Raw genomic sequence first — 18,994 nt, forward strand, 5'->3', positions numbered from 1 at the left:
TCTTTAGTTTTTGTATAGTTCTTCATTTTTGCCCTTTATCTTTCTTTAGTTTTTGTATAGTTCTTCATTTTTGCCTTTTTAGAACTTTACTTTTGATTAGCACCAAATAGCCATTATTGTGCTGAGGTATCATTAACAGTTAAATACATGTTTGGTGGTGTGCCATTGTGGTATGTTTTAGTTATAACAATGTGAAAGTTGCACATTTTGCTCTATTTTTTATTATATTTTTACTCTATTCAGGTGGTGAAGCAGATGCGATTCATAAAGTTTCTACATGTGTACGAGTTGACATTGAGCAGATCAGTTGGAAAGTTGATGGGAGTTGCTGTCATATTTACTGTCTTATTGACAGCCTATGCCATGCTTGGAAACCTGGTAAGCTGCTCTCTTTTGAGGAGACCAGTTTTCTTGGGATGAAACTTATATGTTTTTGTACACATTTTATGTAAAATTCTTGTGTATTTTTTAAATTAATTTGACATATCAAAATGTTTATATGCTAACTTAACATTTTAATACCATACCTGAGAAAGGAATAGATCACATATCAGGTACTTTATTTCTTCATTGGATATATTGGCAGTAGACACAATTGTGCCTTCAAAACAAGAATGTGATCTATACAAACTTGTCAAGGGCAGTTGTGTACTTGCTTTGGATTTTCTTTACATCGGAGTCGACTTATAACTCACTGTTATCAGATTCTGTTAATAACAAATTTTTTACCAAGTCTTCGAAAGAAGCGTTTGTATTGGTTAAAATAACAACATGTGATGCAGAAAAATTTAAGTTATTAGTTGATAACACCAGAAAGAAACTATTTGTTTATTCATGAGCTCTAATGATGAAATTTGATAGTATTTGTAAACGTTTTTAAAATATAGTTCTGTGTATTTATTTGTTGAGAGTCATGTTTATTTTTATGCCTATTTGTAATTATAAGCATTGAACTTAATGTTTTACAGGATTTATTAAGTAACGAAATTGATTGAACACTAAACATGAATGACCTTCATAATGATTGTCATGCGTATTGTTGAATTGATATTCGTGCTTCATTACTTTATGAATCCTGTAAAAATTTAGGCTCAATTCTTGTACAAATTTAAACTCACAAATCTTAAAAGAACTAAAGATTTAAAAATGAACATAATGTTTACAGATGTGGGCATGGCATCAAATTCTTTATTATGTACAATTTTCAGGAAGACGTCATTGTTTCTTTCTTCATTAATGCTAAATTTTTCAATAAACCAACTTAGAATTAAGAAAATTAGACTAATTGTGGTGATCTTACAAATAAATGTCAATAAAATCTTCAAGAAAGTATTGATTTTTCAATTTGTTTTTATTTCCAGATGTATGGAAAGGTGATTGAAGGTTTCCAGTCTGTTGGACACACAATGGTCAGCTTGGTGGAAAGTATAAGAGGAACATTTGACTTCTGGCCACTTCTTGATTACCATCCAATCTTCAGCCACTTCTATTTCTACTCCTTCTATGCCTTCGTGTATGGAATTACCATAGCACTAGTCATTGCCATCCTGAATGATATGTACTCTGTCATTCGCTCCCAGATGTTGTGCAAAGTTGCGCTGGAGATACATGACTATGAGATGATCGATTTTATGTTGAATCGCTTCAAACTCTGGTCTGGAATAAAAAAGCCTAAACCAGTATGTAGACAGAGTGTACATTACGTTTTTTTTTTTTCTCCTATGTTCCCCATGATGATCTGATATTTTTAGTGTGCATTTGAATGGCAAGATGAAGGTGTCACTTTCCCAGTAGTTTCAACAGCATTAACGTGCCAGGATAAAATGTATAAAATGAAGTCACATATCTACACAAGAAAATTCATCTTTGATAGACTATTACTGTATAACTAATGTTCATACCCTCATTTTCTTTGTGTTCCTGACATGTCTGCATAAGCAAAATCATAACATACACTGTTTACAGATGAGACTCCAAGTTCCCATTGTTTTAATTATGTGCCGTGTTTACATGTTGTATTAAGATGTTGGATGCCATTAATTGACCTCTCAGTCTATGGCAACAACTATCCAATAGACTAAGGCATAATAGACATTCCTTTGGCCCAATGACCAATCAGATAAGGCATAACAGACACTCCTTTGGCCCAATGACCAATCAAATGACCCAGCCTTCAGTTTGGCCTAACATATCAACCCTCATGTAGTTTGGTATAGCAGACTGTGAGGAGCCCACTGGGCAGCCTTTATAGTTGAATAAATCTCTCATCTTTTAAAGAAATTTTTTTTTTGATTGAGAGCAGAGCATTCTTCTCAAATCTGACAGGTCAGTTTGAAAACCAAATTGTATTTGCACAAAACACTTTTATTGAAAATTTTACTTTGTTGTTTTTGACCTTGTTGTTCTTTACTTTTTTGTTTCTATTAATTTCATTTTAATGTTTTTTTGAGTAGATGGTTTATATGGGGCCATCCATTTAGTATGTATGCAAGGGGGAAGGGGGTATTAACCCAAATGCATATGCTTGTGTAACGTGGGTGGGGTGTCTACTGATAATGTATGTATGTACAGGAAACAGGAGGGAGTGAAACCTTGATAATAATTTGTCTAATACGTAACCTGTTCAACTCTACACTAGACAAACTTTTTAATGTTACACAGCTTATTTCTTTGATGCAGCCAGACATTCAACATCAGTGGACTATCTGTTTGATTAAACATGTTAATATTATTAATCCTTGATCGTTTCTGTGAGTATTAAATATTAGCCATTCTATAGAATTTGGGGGTGTCAAGTTTACTTACATGGAGGGGTTAAAAAAAGTATGCATGTATATGGGGGAGGGGGGGGTCAAACTTTGCCAGATTATTGTGTACTTACTAAATGTATGGCCCCTATCTTGAAGACTTGAGATCATATGAAACTTGTTAATATTTTGCACTACCAATCAAAAATTAAAACACCAAAATCGAAACTTTAAAAATAAGTAATATAGAAATTATACTGTAAAGTTGGTTCTACTCATAAATGCATAAAACCTATTTTTAATGTTCAGTCCCTGCAATAGCCATCGCTGCTACACAACTAAAGATTTGTTGCCCAGTCTGGTATAGTTTTCATCTTGAGTCAGTTTAGTACATCAAGATAGAATTTGTACCCCAAACATGTTTAATGCCTTGTAACTTCACAGTAGTATTAATTTTAGGTTATAAGCACTTGAAAGTTAGACGGTTTTGGGGTCTTTAAAAAAAAGTATCAAAGGAGACTTCATTTGATGAAATATAAACATTTTGGAACTGTCACAAGAGGTTTACTTAGAGGTCTGTTAAAAAATGATTCCTAAATCTAATTTTTTTATCTTGTTTCAGTCTCATTATCTAATAACATGTCACAAATATTTTTTTTAAATTATGTACAAAAATTCATTTCCTTATAATTTTCAGTAAATTTGTATTTGTTAGTTGATTTACAGTAAAACAACAATTATACTGATAAAAAGGTTGTGACACAGAGTATATGAACCTTAATCTTTTTCCAGGCTTTCAGAAAAGTCCGCTTCCAAGGGTTGCCCTCAGCATCTAGTCGTGCTTCCTCTAGTTACTCAAATCGACCTGATTCATCCAGTAGTACATCGTCCACCCCAGAGTATTCTAGGGCACAGCTTGACAGCATGATGTTACGTGTAGGACCAACATGGCAAATGGTTCTGAAAAGATTTGAAAAGGTTGGTGCTTGTGCAATTAAACTGTAGACCTTTTAAGTTTTTGAAGTCCCCTCCTTCCAGTTAAATAAATACAGAGATTATCACAAATGGTAGTGTGAGATTATGCAACCAATACAAATTTTGCATTTCCTGATAGACATTGACTTTGCAGCATACTATAAATTTGACCTTCGAGTCATAGGGAAATTGGTGTGTAGAATTTGAATAAACAATGCAATTTGTTCTCAAGGTCATAGGGAAATCGGTTTAGAGAACTTGAATGATGCAATTTGACCTCAGGGTCATAGGGAAATCGGTGTGTAGAAAAGTTTTACATCAGAGTCATAGGGAAATTGGTGTGTAGAAAAGTTTTACATCAGAGTCATAGGGAAATTGGTGTGTAGAAAAGTTTTACATCAGTCATAGGGAAATTGGTGTGTAGAAAAGTTTTACATCAGAGTCATAGGGAAATTGGTGTGTAGAAAAGTTTTACATCAGTCATAGGGAAATTGGTGTGTAGAAAAGTTTTACATCAGAGTCATAGGGAAATTGGTGTGTAGAAAAGTTTTACATCAGAGTCATAGGGAAATTGGTGTAAAGAACTTTAATAAATGATGGAATTTGACCTCAGGGTCATAGGGAAATTGGTATTGAGAAATGATGCTGTTTGACCAATGTGTCATATGGAAATTGTGTTTTGAATATGTTATGTTCTGTATGTTTAATAATATACAAGGGTTGACCCAGAAATAAAAGAAATTTAATAGGCTTTTCATAACTTATGTGAAACAAAAAATTGTCTAAAATTAATGTGGCATTTTATCTAAATAAATAATAACTAAAGTTTCACCTAGCTATGTTTTTAACTAGAGGTTCAACTAATAAGAGTAAATATCCTGGAAATTGAGTATAATCATGTGTTATATTTGGTATAGTTTTGTATTTCAGTAAATTTTAATTTAAAAAAATAAATAAATAAAAAATAAAAAATAACAGAGAAACCTTTTATATTAATCAGTTCCTTAGTTTACATATCCCTCTTTTTATATTTCTTAAAACAGATTGAGTCCTTGGATAAAGAAGAGGAAAAACTACTCAAGAGAACTGAAAATGAATTGAAAGATTGGAAGTTTAGACAAAAAATTGGTAACCTAGAAAAAGAAGGCCTCAAATTGTTAGAAACAAAACCTCCCTTGGACTCTAGATTAAGGCAATCTATTCCTCAAAGAAAAGCATTAGCAGGTAACAAGGCTGACCGTAGGGCTCCAGCCTCTGTGTCAACATCAAGAGTTGCGGCTACACCTCCATCACAGAAGGCAGAGGAATCAAATAGCAGACGACCCTTGAGTGACCAGGGGGCCAGAGGAGATTCTATTACCCCTAGGTCAGGTGCAGAAACACCTGCACCAGACCCATCTACCCTGAAAAATTTTCTTAAGATATTGAAACCTTCAAAAACAGCATGGAATAAGTGAAGATTTTATGCAGTGTGCCAGTTTTATCATGTGTTCAGCTCGAAAGGATGTCTGGGATCAGACATGTCTGGAATTGGATATGTCTGATATGTCTAAAATCAGACATATCTGGTATGTCTGGAATTGGACATGTCTGATATGTCTAGGATCAGACATGTCTGGTATGTCTGGGATCCAAGAATATGCCAGTGACATGCTGTATACACTTATTGTTAAACTGGAAGATTATCTGACTTCCTAATTTAGCTCAAGTCTAAAGACTGCCTTGTTTTTGAATGCTTTATATTTTGCCAAATGGAAATCCACAAGTCTTTCTATGGATTTTAGTTCGGAGAGGTGGAGGAAAATTGTGTCATAAAGTTTCGTTTGCTGAGAAAGGAACTCACACAAATTTTGCAAGCTCACATGTCACATGTATTATGAATTTACTTTTAAGTCTTTAAAAGCTCACATGTAACATGTACTATACTTATGACTTCATTGTAAATCTTTAATATATTTTGTACATATTAGCGATATCACATGTGCCAACTAAATAGAGTTTATACATTTTATTGTTTGAATCAAGCAACATTTATTTTAAACTGCTGTAGTGTATGTCCAGGAACAATAGTAGTGGAAAAATGAAAGTGTGTGCGGATGCAGAGTACAAATAATTAAACAGTAGTCTTTGAAGAAAAATAACTAGTCTATGTTGTTTGAAATAACTCCAGTAAGCTAGCATAATTTGTTGCTGTTGTTATTATAATCCTTTAATCACTTTTTAAAAAATGCTGATTAGGAAAACTATTACTTCACAAAATAATTTAAATCAAAGTAGTGTGCATTTGTCCATTGCTTTATTGGTGCTTCAACTAAACTTTTGTCAGATAAAAAATCCATGCCTTTAGCCTGCTGTAACCCTTCTTTATATTCACTAGAGTGCCTTTGCAGTGGGTTGTATTTTACTAAAGCATTTATTCAGGGGTAATTGTCCAAAAGGATCTGTTCTTTGTTTCTTTATTATATAGTCTGTATAGATCTACCTCTGCATTGTAGTTTAGAGTAGGGTTTCCTTTGTCAGAGTTCTCCGTCCAGTTGTGATTAAGTACAGCCATTAAGCACAGACCTGTAGTATGTGCCACCTCTTTTCACAACCTGATGCATCAAAAAAATGACAGAATGAATAAATTTCAGAACCACCTTTATAATGTCTGTCCCATCTTTTGGTTTGGGAAATGATGTGGTTACATAGAAAGGCCCTATAAAATGTAGTTGGCCCAAGTCATTTTGTGTGTGCCTATGAATAACCATTTATTGCTCAACAGTTTTGTTGCCATTTTCATAATAATATGTGGATCATAGATTTTTATATAAAGTTTTTACTGGTTAAACTGCTGGTTTTATATTAATCTCTGCCTTTTCTGTGTATGATTCAAATTTTCAATCAAGATTGGCATTTACACTTACAAATCCATCCATTTTTTAATGCTTTGCATACAGTAATGCCTTCTGCTGGTTATGATGTTGCACCTATGTTCTTCTGCAATAAATGTTTACCCTTTACTAATGCACACTATTTATTTTTAGCTCTTGAGTTTTAATATTCATGCCAATATGTCATCCAGTTTACATTGTGTTTTTTTAAATGAATTTGTTAATACCTAAAGAATTAATGTTTATTAAGATTGAAAATAAAAGCCACAGATACCTTAAGTGCATTCTGAATGTATCAAATTGGATTAGTTATGTTTGATATAATTCAGGTACACACAGTTGTTATTGTTTAGAAAAGCAATTACCAGAGAAGCATCTATTTAACTGAAAGCATGTCTTCCATTATGATGTTTTTACTGTAAAACTACAAAACGTCATGATATTTCAGCAGGAACTAATTCATGACTGTAAAAGGATTGTGCTTTTTTCTTCCTCCAAAAGGGTTGGGTGGGGGAGAAGTCATTCTATACATTAGGGATAGACATGTGGAGTGAATTTTACCAGCTTTAAGTTGTGTGTTGCACATTTTTGATCTCTGAAAATAATCTTGGTCTCTCTACCGTCTCAAATAGGAGCAGCAAAAGTTTATATAACTATTTCCAATTAATGTTATTTGTCATGTTTAGATATTTAAACATTTTTGGAAAACACAGCAGTACCATTTTCAGTATAAATGCATAATTTGCTACTAATCTTTTAAAACATTACACAAATTATGCTTTTTTATAGTGAAGTGTTTTTGAAGCCTGTAAAGCTGAATTCATGTGGGGAAAAAACAATATAAAAACTTAATAATGGCATAAACTGATTTTATACCTTTCCAAAGAATAATTTAATGCAGAAATGAATGTCTGAGCCAAGAAAAGAGAGAGAATCCAAGAGCGGATCCCATACCATGAGCCAATGAGATACTTGTAAAAGTTCTAAAGTTATTTTCACTACAACATTAATCACATATGTATTTCACAAAGGAAAACAAACTGATAAAAAAAAAGCATGTGGATATGTATAGAACCAACCAATAATTTACTTTGTGAGTGGGCAAAGTGAAGTGTAGAGCGTATACTGTCATTGTATCCGAGTGTCACTGCCAAACAGTTTTGCACAACCTTAAACCTATGTTACATAAAACAAATAGTGAAATACAAAGAACGTGCTCTTCATATTAATTAAACATTGGCTTAGGGAGGGAATGCAGCTTTAATTAATCAGTTTTCTATTTTACCCAATTTAAGATTGCATCATTGTCAGTGGTACCTTATGTCATGATTACCATGTTTCCATGATATACAAAATTGCATTGGCAACTCCTTGTGACTTACTGACTGTTGGCTTAGAAACTGAAACATTTTGTTATAAGAAAAGAAATTATTTTAAACGTGAAAAGGGAAAAAAATACCTTAGAGTAAAGTCATTTTATTCATATGCATATATAATTTTAAACCTTGGTTATTTCACTCTCTATAAAATTATGTTTGATCATGTTTCACAGCAAGTAATATTGCATTAATTAGGATTACTAATATATGGATCAAAACCTCTTTAAATTGTTTGATCCAGTAAATACCATAAAAATGCCTATAAAGGAGAAAATATCTTATAAACTTTAAATATAAAACAAAACATTTTCCTATGGCAAGAGTTGCAGTCTTTCAGTAAAAACCACAATCTTCAGAGACAATGGTTTCTAAAACTTTATGATGCTTCTCATGGTGCAACTATTCATTTAAAAGATTCTTGTTCCTAGCTAAGAACAAGGGAGATAATTGTTACATTGTTGTCACTGTTGAATTACTCTTTACAGTATTAAAATAATCATGTGATAATTCTGTTGATGTCTTATTCAAGTGGATTTTTTGTTAGAAATTTTTATTGTACATATATGAAACAGAATTTGAGGTATATTTTCTATTGACCTTATTTATTTAAATGTTACCAACAATGGATGCTCTCCTGTACCAACCCGACGAATGTCAATAAAGTTTTGCTCTTTTTGACTGATTTGAAACATGTCTACTTTTTGTTATTTCATTGTCCACATTTCCAATAGGCTTAAGGAAAATTAAAATTTTTATTTAATGAGTTTACAAAAATAGGTATAATTAATTATTTTTATTTGTCCTTTTTGATAAACTTATTAGTAAACAACCAGTATTATGTAAACGACAAGTGTTACGAAGCAGTAAAAGAAATTTACTTTTCAGTTAGTATCATAAATAAATTTCATCAATTGTAATACAATTTAGAAAGTTCTCTGAATATAAATTAAAGTACCTAAATTTATTGACTGTGTATCAAATTTACAAGAAGTTTTGATAACTTCAGTGAAATTCTAAAGTCCATGGCTGCATTCAGTAAATATAGAATTAGGTGTCTGCAGTATGATCCTGATTGATGACATTCTAGTTTGTGACACAAGAAATAAAGTTAAAAGTTTAAAGAGGTAGCTTGGTAGAAACAAACTGTGCAAATTTTGTTTCACTTGAGCATGAAAACTTAAAGAGTAATGGATACCCTAGAAGCAGAGTTACTATACTTATAACTGGTTTCTCATTAATATCCTATGTGTATTTAGAAGTTTTCTGATGATGCTGAATTGAATAGAGTGATGTTCATCTGTCAATCAACAAAGAATGCAATTCTGTGCCATCTCAAGTGGAACCTAAGTCCACCATGTTGCAAATGCTCTAATAGAGAAGGCTATTCCACAGTACATAACTGTCTTCTTCCCTTATAATTTAATCTAATCAATTACAATCTAGGGCCATGTTGCCTGATGCAAAATAAATTTACACACAGAATTTTCAAAAGTTTTATTTTTAAGTAAATTACATTTCTTCAAGAATACTTACCCAATCACATTCCAATATTAGCCTGCTATCTCACGAATCCAGCCCTACTAAAAGACAAAAAATATCGTATCCTGTCTATTTTTAGACACACAATAACTCTTGCCCATTACCTCCCCCTGATACCACCAGTTTTTATCTGAGCAAAATACTAACGTCAATGTGCTCATAGTGGAGTGGTTGGGAGGGTTTTTAAGTAATGCGATTGGGTAAGTATTCTTGGAGAAACAAAATTTACTTAAAAATTTGCTTTCTCCTTAGAATACATTCCCCAATCACATTACATTAGCAGAATAAGTACAAGGAGGAAGGGTGATCCAACCTCTACCTCGTGTATCCTTCCGGGGATGAGTGGCTGGATTCCCCTAATGGCACAAGCAACACAGCCCGGGATCCCTTGACCTGGGACCATTAAATATGATTGTCTGAGATGAAGTTGAAATCTTCTCACCACAAAAATTTTCACTAGCAAATCAAGCCAAGCTAACAAGCTCTGTCGATTGATCTAGTTGGGTCTGGTGCTGCAGACACCCGCTCTACGAGATCCAAAGTTTGTTGTTGTTGTTGTTGTTGTTGTAGGGTTTAACGCCATTTTTCAGCACACGATAGGCTATACATGGCGGCCAGTATTAATGGTGGAGGAAGAACCCGGGAAAACCCCGGAAAGCACCACCGACCCACGAGAAGCTACTGGCAAGCTTTCTCACATACCCACATTAGCCGAATCTGAGACTCGAACCCACGCAGACAGAGGTGAGATGGCAGTGATCTGTAATGGAGAGCGCTTTAGACCACTCGGCCACTCGGGGCCCCTCCAAAGTTTGTCTTTGCGATGCTAAATCTATGAGGTAAAAACAAGAAGGTTGACTCTACATGCCAGCCAATAGCTTCTACAATTTATCAGATCAAAACATTGCATTTGAAAGTGAGGCACACAGAGATGGCTCTAATCTCATGATCTGTAATCTTCATGAGGTGACTATGATTTTTTCAGATCTCCGAATATGCCAAGCATATAACCCACTTCAGCCACAAAGCAATGGCTTGAGGGGTGATGTCCTGTTTTCTGGCCTTCACCGGGATGAAGAGGCATTTCTGCATGCTACGACTTATCTCTGTGTTTCTCAAGTAGTGCTTGACGGTGCAGACAGGATCTTACATGGCTGCTGCTCTCGACTTGTCTATCAAAGAGAGGGAATGGATGACTCATTGTTTACTGACGGATGGTAGCTTGTTTCTGGCTACGAAACCTGGTTATGTGAGGAGGACTACCAAACAATCTGACCTGAAGTAAAGATAGTTCAAGTTGACTGAAAGGGCATCGAGTTCACTGACTCTGCATGTGGAAGTTAGAGCTATCAGGAAATATGTCTTGTATGATAGAAAGTTTCGCGAAGTGAGGGCTAGGGGCTCGAACTTGCTTGAGTTGGGCCATGTTAGAAACCAGGACAAGTTCCATTTGGGAAACAATGTTATAGATTTTGGTTGCTGAAGATCAAAATTGGCTAAAAGATATGAAATGATGTTTGAATGTGTCCGATGTTAAAGATCAATAGTGTGTAGAAGAAGACGGTCCAAGCAGGAGTGGAACACCCTTGATCGTGGTTGCATACGTATATTCGGGTTGGGTGGAATCTTCCTGGGTAGATTGCTTTGATCGAGTACATCGGTGACCCAACAACTGTCCCACCTGAGAGGGGCGATCAGAATCATCTTGCAATTCTGACCTCATAACTTCTTTATTATTCTTGGTATCAGGACTGGGGTCAGGGGTTGGCAAAGACACACAACCCCTCCCAACTGATTGGATATGTAACTACAGCCCAAGCTTCTGGGTCTGGAACTGGAGAGATGAGGGTGGGCAACTTGTGATTCAACCTTGAAGCAGCAAGATCGATCATGGGGCATCAGTCTGAATGGTATGCACAAAGGGAGTGAGAGAGAGAGAAAGAGACTAATTGTGCACTGAATGGTATGCAGATAAAGAGAGAAAGTAGCTAATTTGCTGTTCCCACCAGTTCTAATTTCCAAGTCACATGAAGCACAAAATCAGCTTTCATAATTAAATTCAAAGAAATCTGGAAATATTTACCAGGACATTTTTATTTTCATCATTTACATACGAAAGAGGACAATGACAACATTTTTAATAAAAATACATTTGAATAAATGTATTTTAAATTGATTAAAGAGATTATTTATTTTTTAATCACTGTTCATAAACAAACTGACCTTATGTTCCCAAATACTAAACTGATATTTCATCCAACACTTGACTTTTCACCAGTTTGTTAGTACATTGGTACCCCTCTTGAACACCTTGACCAGCGGCCACCCACTTCTTATGGACAGCATACCTTGGCACCAACAAGTTTGTGTTCAAAAGTACCCCTCAAGAATGGCCACCCCTCTAGTGTGACCTGCGGCCAGCATATTAGTACAAAAATGTAAAACGTTCCCCACACAAATGGCCACTTTTATTTCGAATGTGTCCAGAACCAATAATTAATTCATATTGTAAGGTAAGTAATTAGATCATCTCTACCGTTGATACCTGTCTGCCAATGTCAGGTTTCCATTACTGAAAGAAGTGTTGGCTAATGTACATGTAACACTAAGATTAATATTATATCATTTTCTATACAAGCCGACGTTTACAGTAAATGGGCTCACGATAGAGTTTTGGGCTTCACACATCTGTCGAGTTCTTCTCTTTGATAGTTACAACTGGACATAATTGTCAAGATCATAACATGGTCAGCATAGGCTAAATAGAGATACTTTGCAATTAACCTTGAACAAAACAGGGTACCAGACAATGTCCAAAAAATCATGTGACAATACATTTATTGCTTCCTTTATGAAGAAGACATTTCATCCACTCTACAAAAGTTTTGTCTGCATAATTAAATCGCATACAGTCAGCAACATTCGAATAAATCATTACCAAACATTAACATGTCATCATGTAAAGGGAGACCTATTATTTTAGAAGAAAGTTGGTTACTCTACTCGACATCGGGTGGGGTGGGGTGAGAGACTTTCCGAAACAATTTTATGTAGAAAAGACTAGAATAAAAAACAATACTATGCTGAAAAGACTCGAATAAACGTCATAACCGATAAGGAGATTATTCAGGAGCAGTGGCAAAATGGAGCACATGGAAAGAGAATAATGTATGTACCAAGATTTAAATGACGTTTTTGAATGGTTTTGCAATGTGCATGACAACAATACCTTCTCGCATATCACGCTTATGTCAAGAATAAGAACTATTAATGTATATTCAGTTGAAATAGGTCTATTCTTAAAACAAGAAAAAACTTGTAATAATTATTGTTACTTTTCAACAAAGATATTAAATACTTTGAAGTATGTAGCTTTCTTACTATGTACATTACATGTACTTCTCACAAAAAATGTACTACCCCTCTGGAAAGGCCACCTGTCTTATAAGGCCACTTTTCCAGTGCAGAAGGGGTGGCCATATAAGTGGGGGACCATTGTAGTAACCATGGACTATACAGTACTTGTAACTCTTTATTCATGTTTGATATATAATAATACTACTAATAATACTGCTAACAATAATATGTCACACAAATTTCAACAATGAACTGGAAGCAGGCTAAAAGTCGGGTTTTGAAAATTTGAGGGCTGTTGTTGGATTTATGTTCCATTAAGGCCTATTGTAAGGTATCTTACATACCCCCCTTACCTCAGAATGTTAACTCCAACGTATTTCCATATCTGGTCAAATTTCAACTTTTGAAATCATTATATAACAATGAAATTACCAAATCGAATTTGCTACTCCTTGCATTGGCTGTGCATTAGTACAATGCCATAATTATTATCATCTATTTTAATTTAAATAAGGAATATTTAACTTTTTTGACCTCCACTGTCTCTCTAAAAATGACCTAACATTTTTTTTAAGGATCCCTTGTTACCCAAGAAACCAAATGATCTACTTCAAAACCTGGCTGAGGCATGAATTAAGAGTAATATATAACATCTGCATTGGCTAAATATGTAACCCTAAAAAAATTAAGTTATTTTTATTATTATTATTGAAATGTACAGTCTGTCTTAAATTCAGTATTTAAAAAAGGCCTTACTTGTGCCTGTAAAAATATGTAATTAACTTTAACAATGGCCAAGGGTTGTCTGACTTTGTCAGCACTGTACTCGCACCTATGTTTATCAGATGAGGTCATCCTTGCTGGCATGAGGTCATCCTTGCTGGCATGAGGTCTTTCTTGCTGGCATGAGGTCATCCTTGCTGGCATGAGGCCATCCTTGCTGGCATGAGGTCATCCTTGCTGGCTTTCCTAAACGTACCCTGCCTATTTAGCAGCAGCAGCAAAACAAACTACACTCTAATAAAAATCAGTTTTGGGTTTTGTCGGCTTAACAGCACTCTGGACACATTATTGGCAATATCATGACAAGAAAATGGAGGTTAAGTGCCTTTCCCAAGACCATGCCAAAGATAGCCAGCCTGGTTTGGTCTAGTTGGCACTGAACCTTGACCCTTGGAGATTGCTAATTTGAACTATTATTTAAAAAAATCAATACAACAAAAATTAATATTGCAAGTTACAATGTAGCAACAGAAAACTCCCTTGCACAACTGATGAACTGAAGAATTTGCTTTTATCAGGGATTCCTACTATTTAACAGAATTCCCATTATTCGTCAGTAACACTTTAAAACTAAGTGTCCCTTGCTGGCATTTTAAGTTTACTAAACAGTCACTGCTCCTTGCTAGCATTTTTAATTTGCAAACCATTTATTGCCCCTTGCTGACATTTTAAGCTTGCTAACCAGGTATTGGCACTCAACGGCATTTTAACTTTACTAGCCAGGTATTCCCGTTACTGGCATTTTAAGTTGCTAACCAGGTACTGGCCTTTGCTAGCATTGTAAGTGTGTTAACCAGGTACTGGCCCTTGCTGGCATTTTAAGCTTGCTAACCAGGTATTAGCACTGGTTGGCATTTTAAGTTTACTAGCCAGGTATTCCCCTTACTGGCATTTTAAGTTTACTAGCCAGGTATTCCCCTTACTGACATTTCAAGTGTACTAGCCAGGTATTCCCCTTACTGGCACTTTAAGCTTGCTAACCAGTCATTGCCCCTTGCTGACATTTTAAATTTGCTAACCAGTCAAAGCCCCCTGCTGGCATTTTAGGTTTGTTAACCAGGCATTCTCCAAGCATGTAAATCCACTCTCAATGGAAATATGTGGAATAGAAGATCTTGTGCTAACAATGACAAAATGTCTAAACTTACTCCTGGAGTGGATAATGTCTGCATTATAACATGGTAAACATCCCTGTATAAAACTACACTGAAATATAAGAGCTTTATTTTTATAACAGACCACTTTCAGATACCATAACTATCTTTATGAAAAGATGATTTACATGTATAACCAGACTACTGTTAGAGGCCTTAACTATCTTTCTGAAAAATATTTAAAATTGTTGCACATGCTTCAATAAAAATGCCCTGTAAGGTTAGAATGCATAAATAGAAGAGTTTATGAGAAAGCTGTCGCAGTTGAACAGTAGTTTCTATCTTAAATTGAACAGTACTACACCTTACATTAATAATATTAATGAATTGTTTTATTTAAGAAAAACAAATTTCAAACATAAATATGAAAAATTCAATATGTGTATGTTGTATTACAAATGTCAATGTTTGATCACTATCATGCTGTTTAATACCTTTAAAAAAAGCCAATTATTTTCACGTTTGTGATTAAAGGTAATATACAAAATGTTGACTGTTATCTCCCAGAAATAATGTGACTCACCTCAGATTCTACATAAGTGAACCAGTACATATTAACATAAAAAGTACAGACACCAAAGTTTCTTTGCTTCAATACAGAAAATATATTGTTTTTTATAAAGCAATCTTTAACTATGGTAATTCTAAAACTGTTACAAACACCGACTCAGACAGTGGCTCAAAGTAAGGGGAATAACTCTTGCAGTCTTTACAAATGAATGTGTGAATTGCCAAAGATGTTGCAATATAAAATATTATCATGACAGATCCCCAATACAATCTGGAGGGTGAAAAATCCTGAGCTTATTTTCTTTTAAGTGACATTATCAAAGACTTTGCTTTGTTATCACTATTCAGTACAAACACCTTAGTATAACTTGCCTTTTAAATAATTAATTACATCAAAATGTATTTTTTATTATTAAAACTAGCCATATATGACAAAGCTAAGAATAAATCAAAACATGAAAAAACTAGACCAGTAAACAAATCTCACAATGTTGTTGAATTTACAGTGCTGAATTCATAAAACTACATAATTATCTAAGTCCCAATGTTGTATTGTCCTTATCACAATACTTGGGTGATGATATGATAAATTGTTTTGTCACAAAAATATTGATATTCCAGATATATACGTCACCATATTATTACAATCCCAATTTACATTACTAAAAGTATATAAAAAGCATTCTTTAGTAAGGATACAGAATGGGCCAAAGTACAAAATAGGTGACAATGACAAATTTCTATACATTGAAACAGGAGGGGAGACAAAGTCTAACTGTTGCATTAGGGAATAAAACCTGGTTTGTCCATCCTGCAGTCAGGTGCACATACCACTATGATACTAAAAGGTCCGGACCAAATGGCTGGTTAATAACTATGCTAATATACAGAGACCACTACACTTTTCGCCCCTTACCTAAACATTTGTCCTCCAAAAATCAATGAGATTCATGTCTCAGAGTTGATGAAACTGATTCTCAGTGGGACCACCAGCCACTGATAGCTGGACAGGCCTCAAATTTAACAGATGTGGAAAAAAAATCAACCTGTGGTGGCTAGGAATTGACCCCAGTTCATGTCTCACAGTCAGGCACACATACCACAAGACTAAAAGGTCCGGACCAGCTAGGCTGGTTAGTAAATGTGCTAGCATACTGAGACTGCTACACTTGGTTAGGAAAAAAAAAAAGACTAAATATTCATGATTGTCACTAGCATTATGATTTCTATATAAGCTTTGTGCGATCTTGATTTGATCTGTAAATTGCCCATAAATGAAAGTAAATAATTCCTCTTTGGCATGCAAAAATTACATGAACAACAAATACTGAATATCTTAAGATGGAGTTGGGATTGTGCAAAGACAACTAACTGAGGTGTGTGATTATCAATCTGACAGGCAGTATACCGATGTCTGAACAGATTCATGTGACTGTATTTGAGACATTTTTTGAAACATCTAAATAGGTACAACCATATGGTTTTAAAACACAGGCATTAAAAGGGCAAGAAACTGGAAGTTTGGTTGTGCTAAATATTATCCATGTCTGCATTCATCTTTTCTCAAAGAAATACAATTTCACAAGAAAAAACATACTTGGACATTGTTTTGACAAATGCAGGAATATCATTAAAACATAAAAGTATTCTTTACTGCACTAAACACAGGACAAATATAATTCTTTCTTAAAAATCAAAGCACTTTGTTAATCTGATCTCAAAATCAGAACTGAATGCACACAAACCTGGAAGACCAATAATTTCATTTTTCAAACAGCAACACAAAATAACATTTTACAAGCAAATTTTTAAATGGACATATAAACTGGTGTCTTCACCATTTATTTTCTTGACCTCACAACTTTAACAAATACAGTGGAATAAAACCATTGATGCTCAAGAGTCCAATAAATACATGTCTCACAATTCAACACAGTTATTTCTTTAAAGCTAAATTACATTTGGGAAACTGATGTTAGTTTAAAATGAAAGGTCTTCTAAAATCTTCTAGTCAATTCATTGTGAAGCTTGCTGTCACTTGGGATCATAGCCAAAATTCATTCTAAGCTGCTCAAAGAATATGAAGGTCAGTACTGTCTGAGGTCCAAGTCGTACGAATGCAGGAATAAAACCCTGAAAAAAATAATTCAAAACCTTTCAATCACAGATATGAGTCGCCTCAAAATTAATAAATACATGCTGTTTTCCTTGCTGAGTATTTTGGTGAACTACATGTATGTTAATTAGGCAATTCTAAATCTGTACCAGAATAACTCCAAAAGACGATTTAAACTTACTTGCAATCCCCAAATACAACACATGAAAGCAAGCTAACAAAAAATTACTAAATGTAAGCAATAGATATAAAATTTAAGTAAGTACATATTTATTCTGTTTTGAATTCATTCAATCTTCTTTTGGTAGGAGTGTTTTTTTCTAATAACTAATTGTCCCTAACTTAACTGCACACAAAAAACATACATGAATATACAAATAGTTCCATTTTATGAGATTTATCATCAGCCTCAAAATGTCTTTTAGTTGCAATTAAGAATTATCACACTGATGAATTTTCACATCAAATATTAACCAATGCTAGGTTGTATGAAAAACTTGTCACATCAAATATTAACCAAAGCTAGGTTGTATAAAAACGTGTCACATCAAATATTAATCAATGTTAGGTTGTATGAAAAATGTGTCACATCAAATGTCAACCAAAACTAAGTTGCATGAAAATTCGTGCCACATCAAATGTCAACCAAAATTAGTTTGTATGAAATCTATGTCACATCAAACGCATATGAGTATGGTGTTGATATTTGACAAAGCTAAGTCTCTCCAGCTATTTCTTTGTGGGGCCCCGAGTGGCTGAGTGGTCTAAAGCGCTCTTCGTTACGGATCACTGCCATCTCACCTCTGTCTGCATGGGTTCGAGTCTCGGATTCGGCTAATGTGGTTATGTGAGAAAACATGCCAGTAGCTTCTCGTGGGTCGGTGGTTCGTTCCGGGGTCTTCCTGGGTTCTTCCTCCACCCTTAACACTGGCTGCCATGTATAGCCTATCATGTGCTGAAAAATGGCGTTAAACTCGACAACAACAACAACTATTTCTTTGTAACTGACTTAAATGATAAGAAGAAAACAGAACAGTTAACTTTTTTCAGATTTGAATTTCAAATCATTTTCTACAGTTACGTATGAAAAGACAACTTATTCTCAATTGGGCATTGTTTTTTGGGGTCATGCACACTGATGACCCCCTATGGATCTCGAATTGCACTTTTTGAGTCTCAGAAACCCCCCAACATTGTCTGGAAATATTGCAGGAATGCAAACATCAACCAAAGCTAGGGTGTATGAAAAACCTCCTGTGGTTTTCTTTTCTTGATGTCCAGTAGGGACGGCATCACTTCTTTTTTTGGAGATCCCTCACTTATAGTGCAATATATATACTCCTCTCCCTCGATAACTTGAGCACAACAGGGTCCACAAACATAGACCGCACTATAAATGAGGCGCGAGTTACCAAGGGACCTCCAAAAATTGAAAAAAATCTGCTTTGACATCAAGAAAACCGTGGTGGTGGGGTGAGAGCAGCGTTAGGATACTGGGCTGTTTAATGACTGAATCCTCATTTTACAATCACGTCGAAAATAATTTTCAATAATGCGCTTT

At 34.6% G+C, this 18,994-nt stretch overlaps 2 protein-coding genes across 2 annotated transcripts in view; one reads left to right on the forward strand and one right to left on the reverse strand.

Annotated features, from left to right (window-relative positions):
* Positions 1–8,663, forward strand: part of LOC149806015 (polycystin-1-like) — an 87,562-nt gene extending 78,899 nt beyond the window's left edge. The window contains exons 33-36 of the mRNA XM_089934985.1: positions 244–378; positions 1,362–1,679; positions 3,540–3,725; positions 4,766–8,663. Coding sequence (XP_089791111.1) covers positions 244–378; positions 1,362–1,679; positions 3,540–3,725; positions 4,766–5,179 — 1,053 coding nt within the window. The 3' untranslated portion in view covers positions 5,180–8,663. The remainder of the gene's footprint in view (positions 1–243; positions 379–1,361; positions 1,680–3,539; positions 3,726–4,765) is intronic.
* A 2,926-nt stretch (positions 8,664–11,589) lies between these two features.
* LOC149806016 (mitochondrial dicarboxylate carrier-like) overlaps positions 11,590–18,994 on the reverse strand; it is a 64,808-nt gene continuing 57,403 nt past the window's right edge. Inside the window, exon 9 of the mRNA XM_089950861.1 lies at positions 11,590–17,450. Within this exon, the coding sequence (XP_089806987.1) occupies positions 17,352–17,450 (99 nt within the window). The 3' untranslated portion in view covers positions 11,590–17,351. The remainder of the gene's footprint in view (positions 17,451–18,994) is intronic.

The sequence above is a fragment of the Sinohyriopsis cumingii genome, chromosome 2 (assembly GCF_028554795.1).
Source record: "Sinohyriopsis cumingii isolate HCF-2022 chromosome 2, ASM2855479v2, whole genome shotgun sequence".
Classification (NCBI taxonomy): Eukaryota; Metazoa; Mollusca; class Bivalvia; order Unionida; family Unionidae; genus Sinohyriopsis; species Sinohyriopsis cumingii.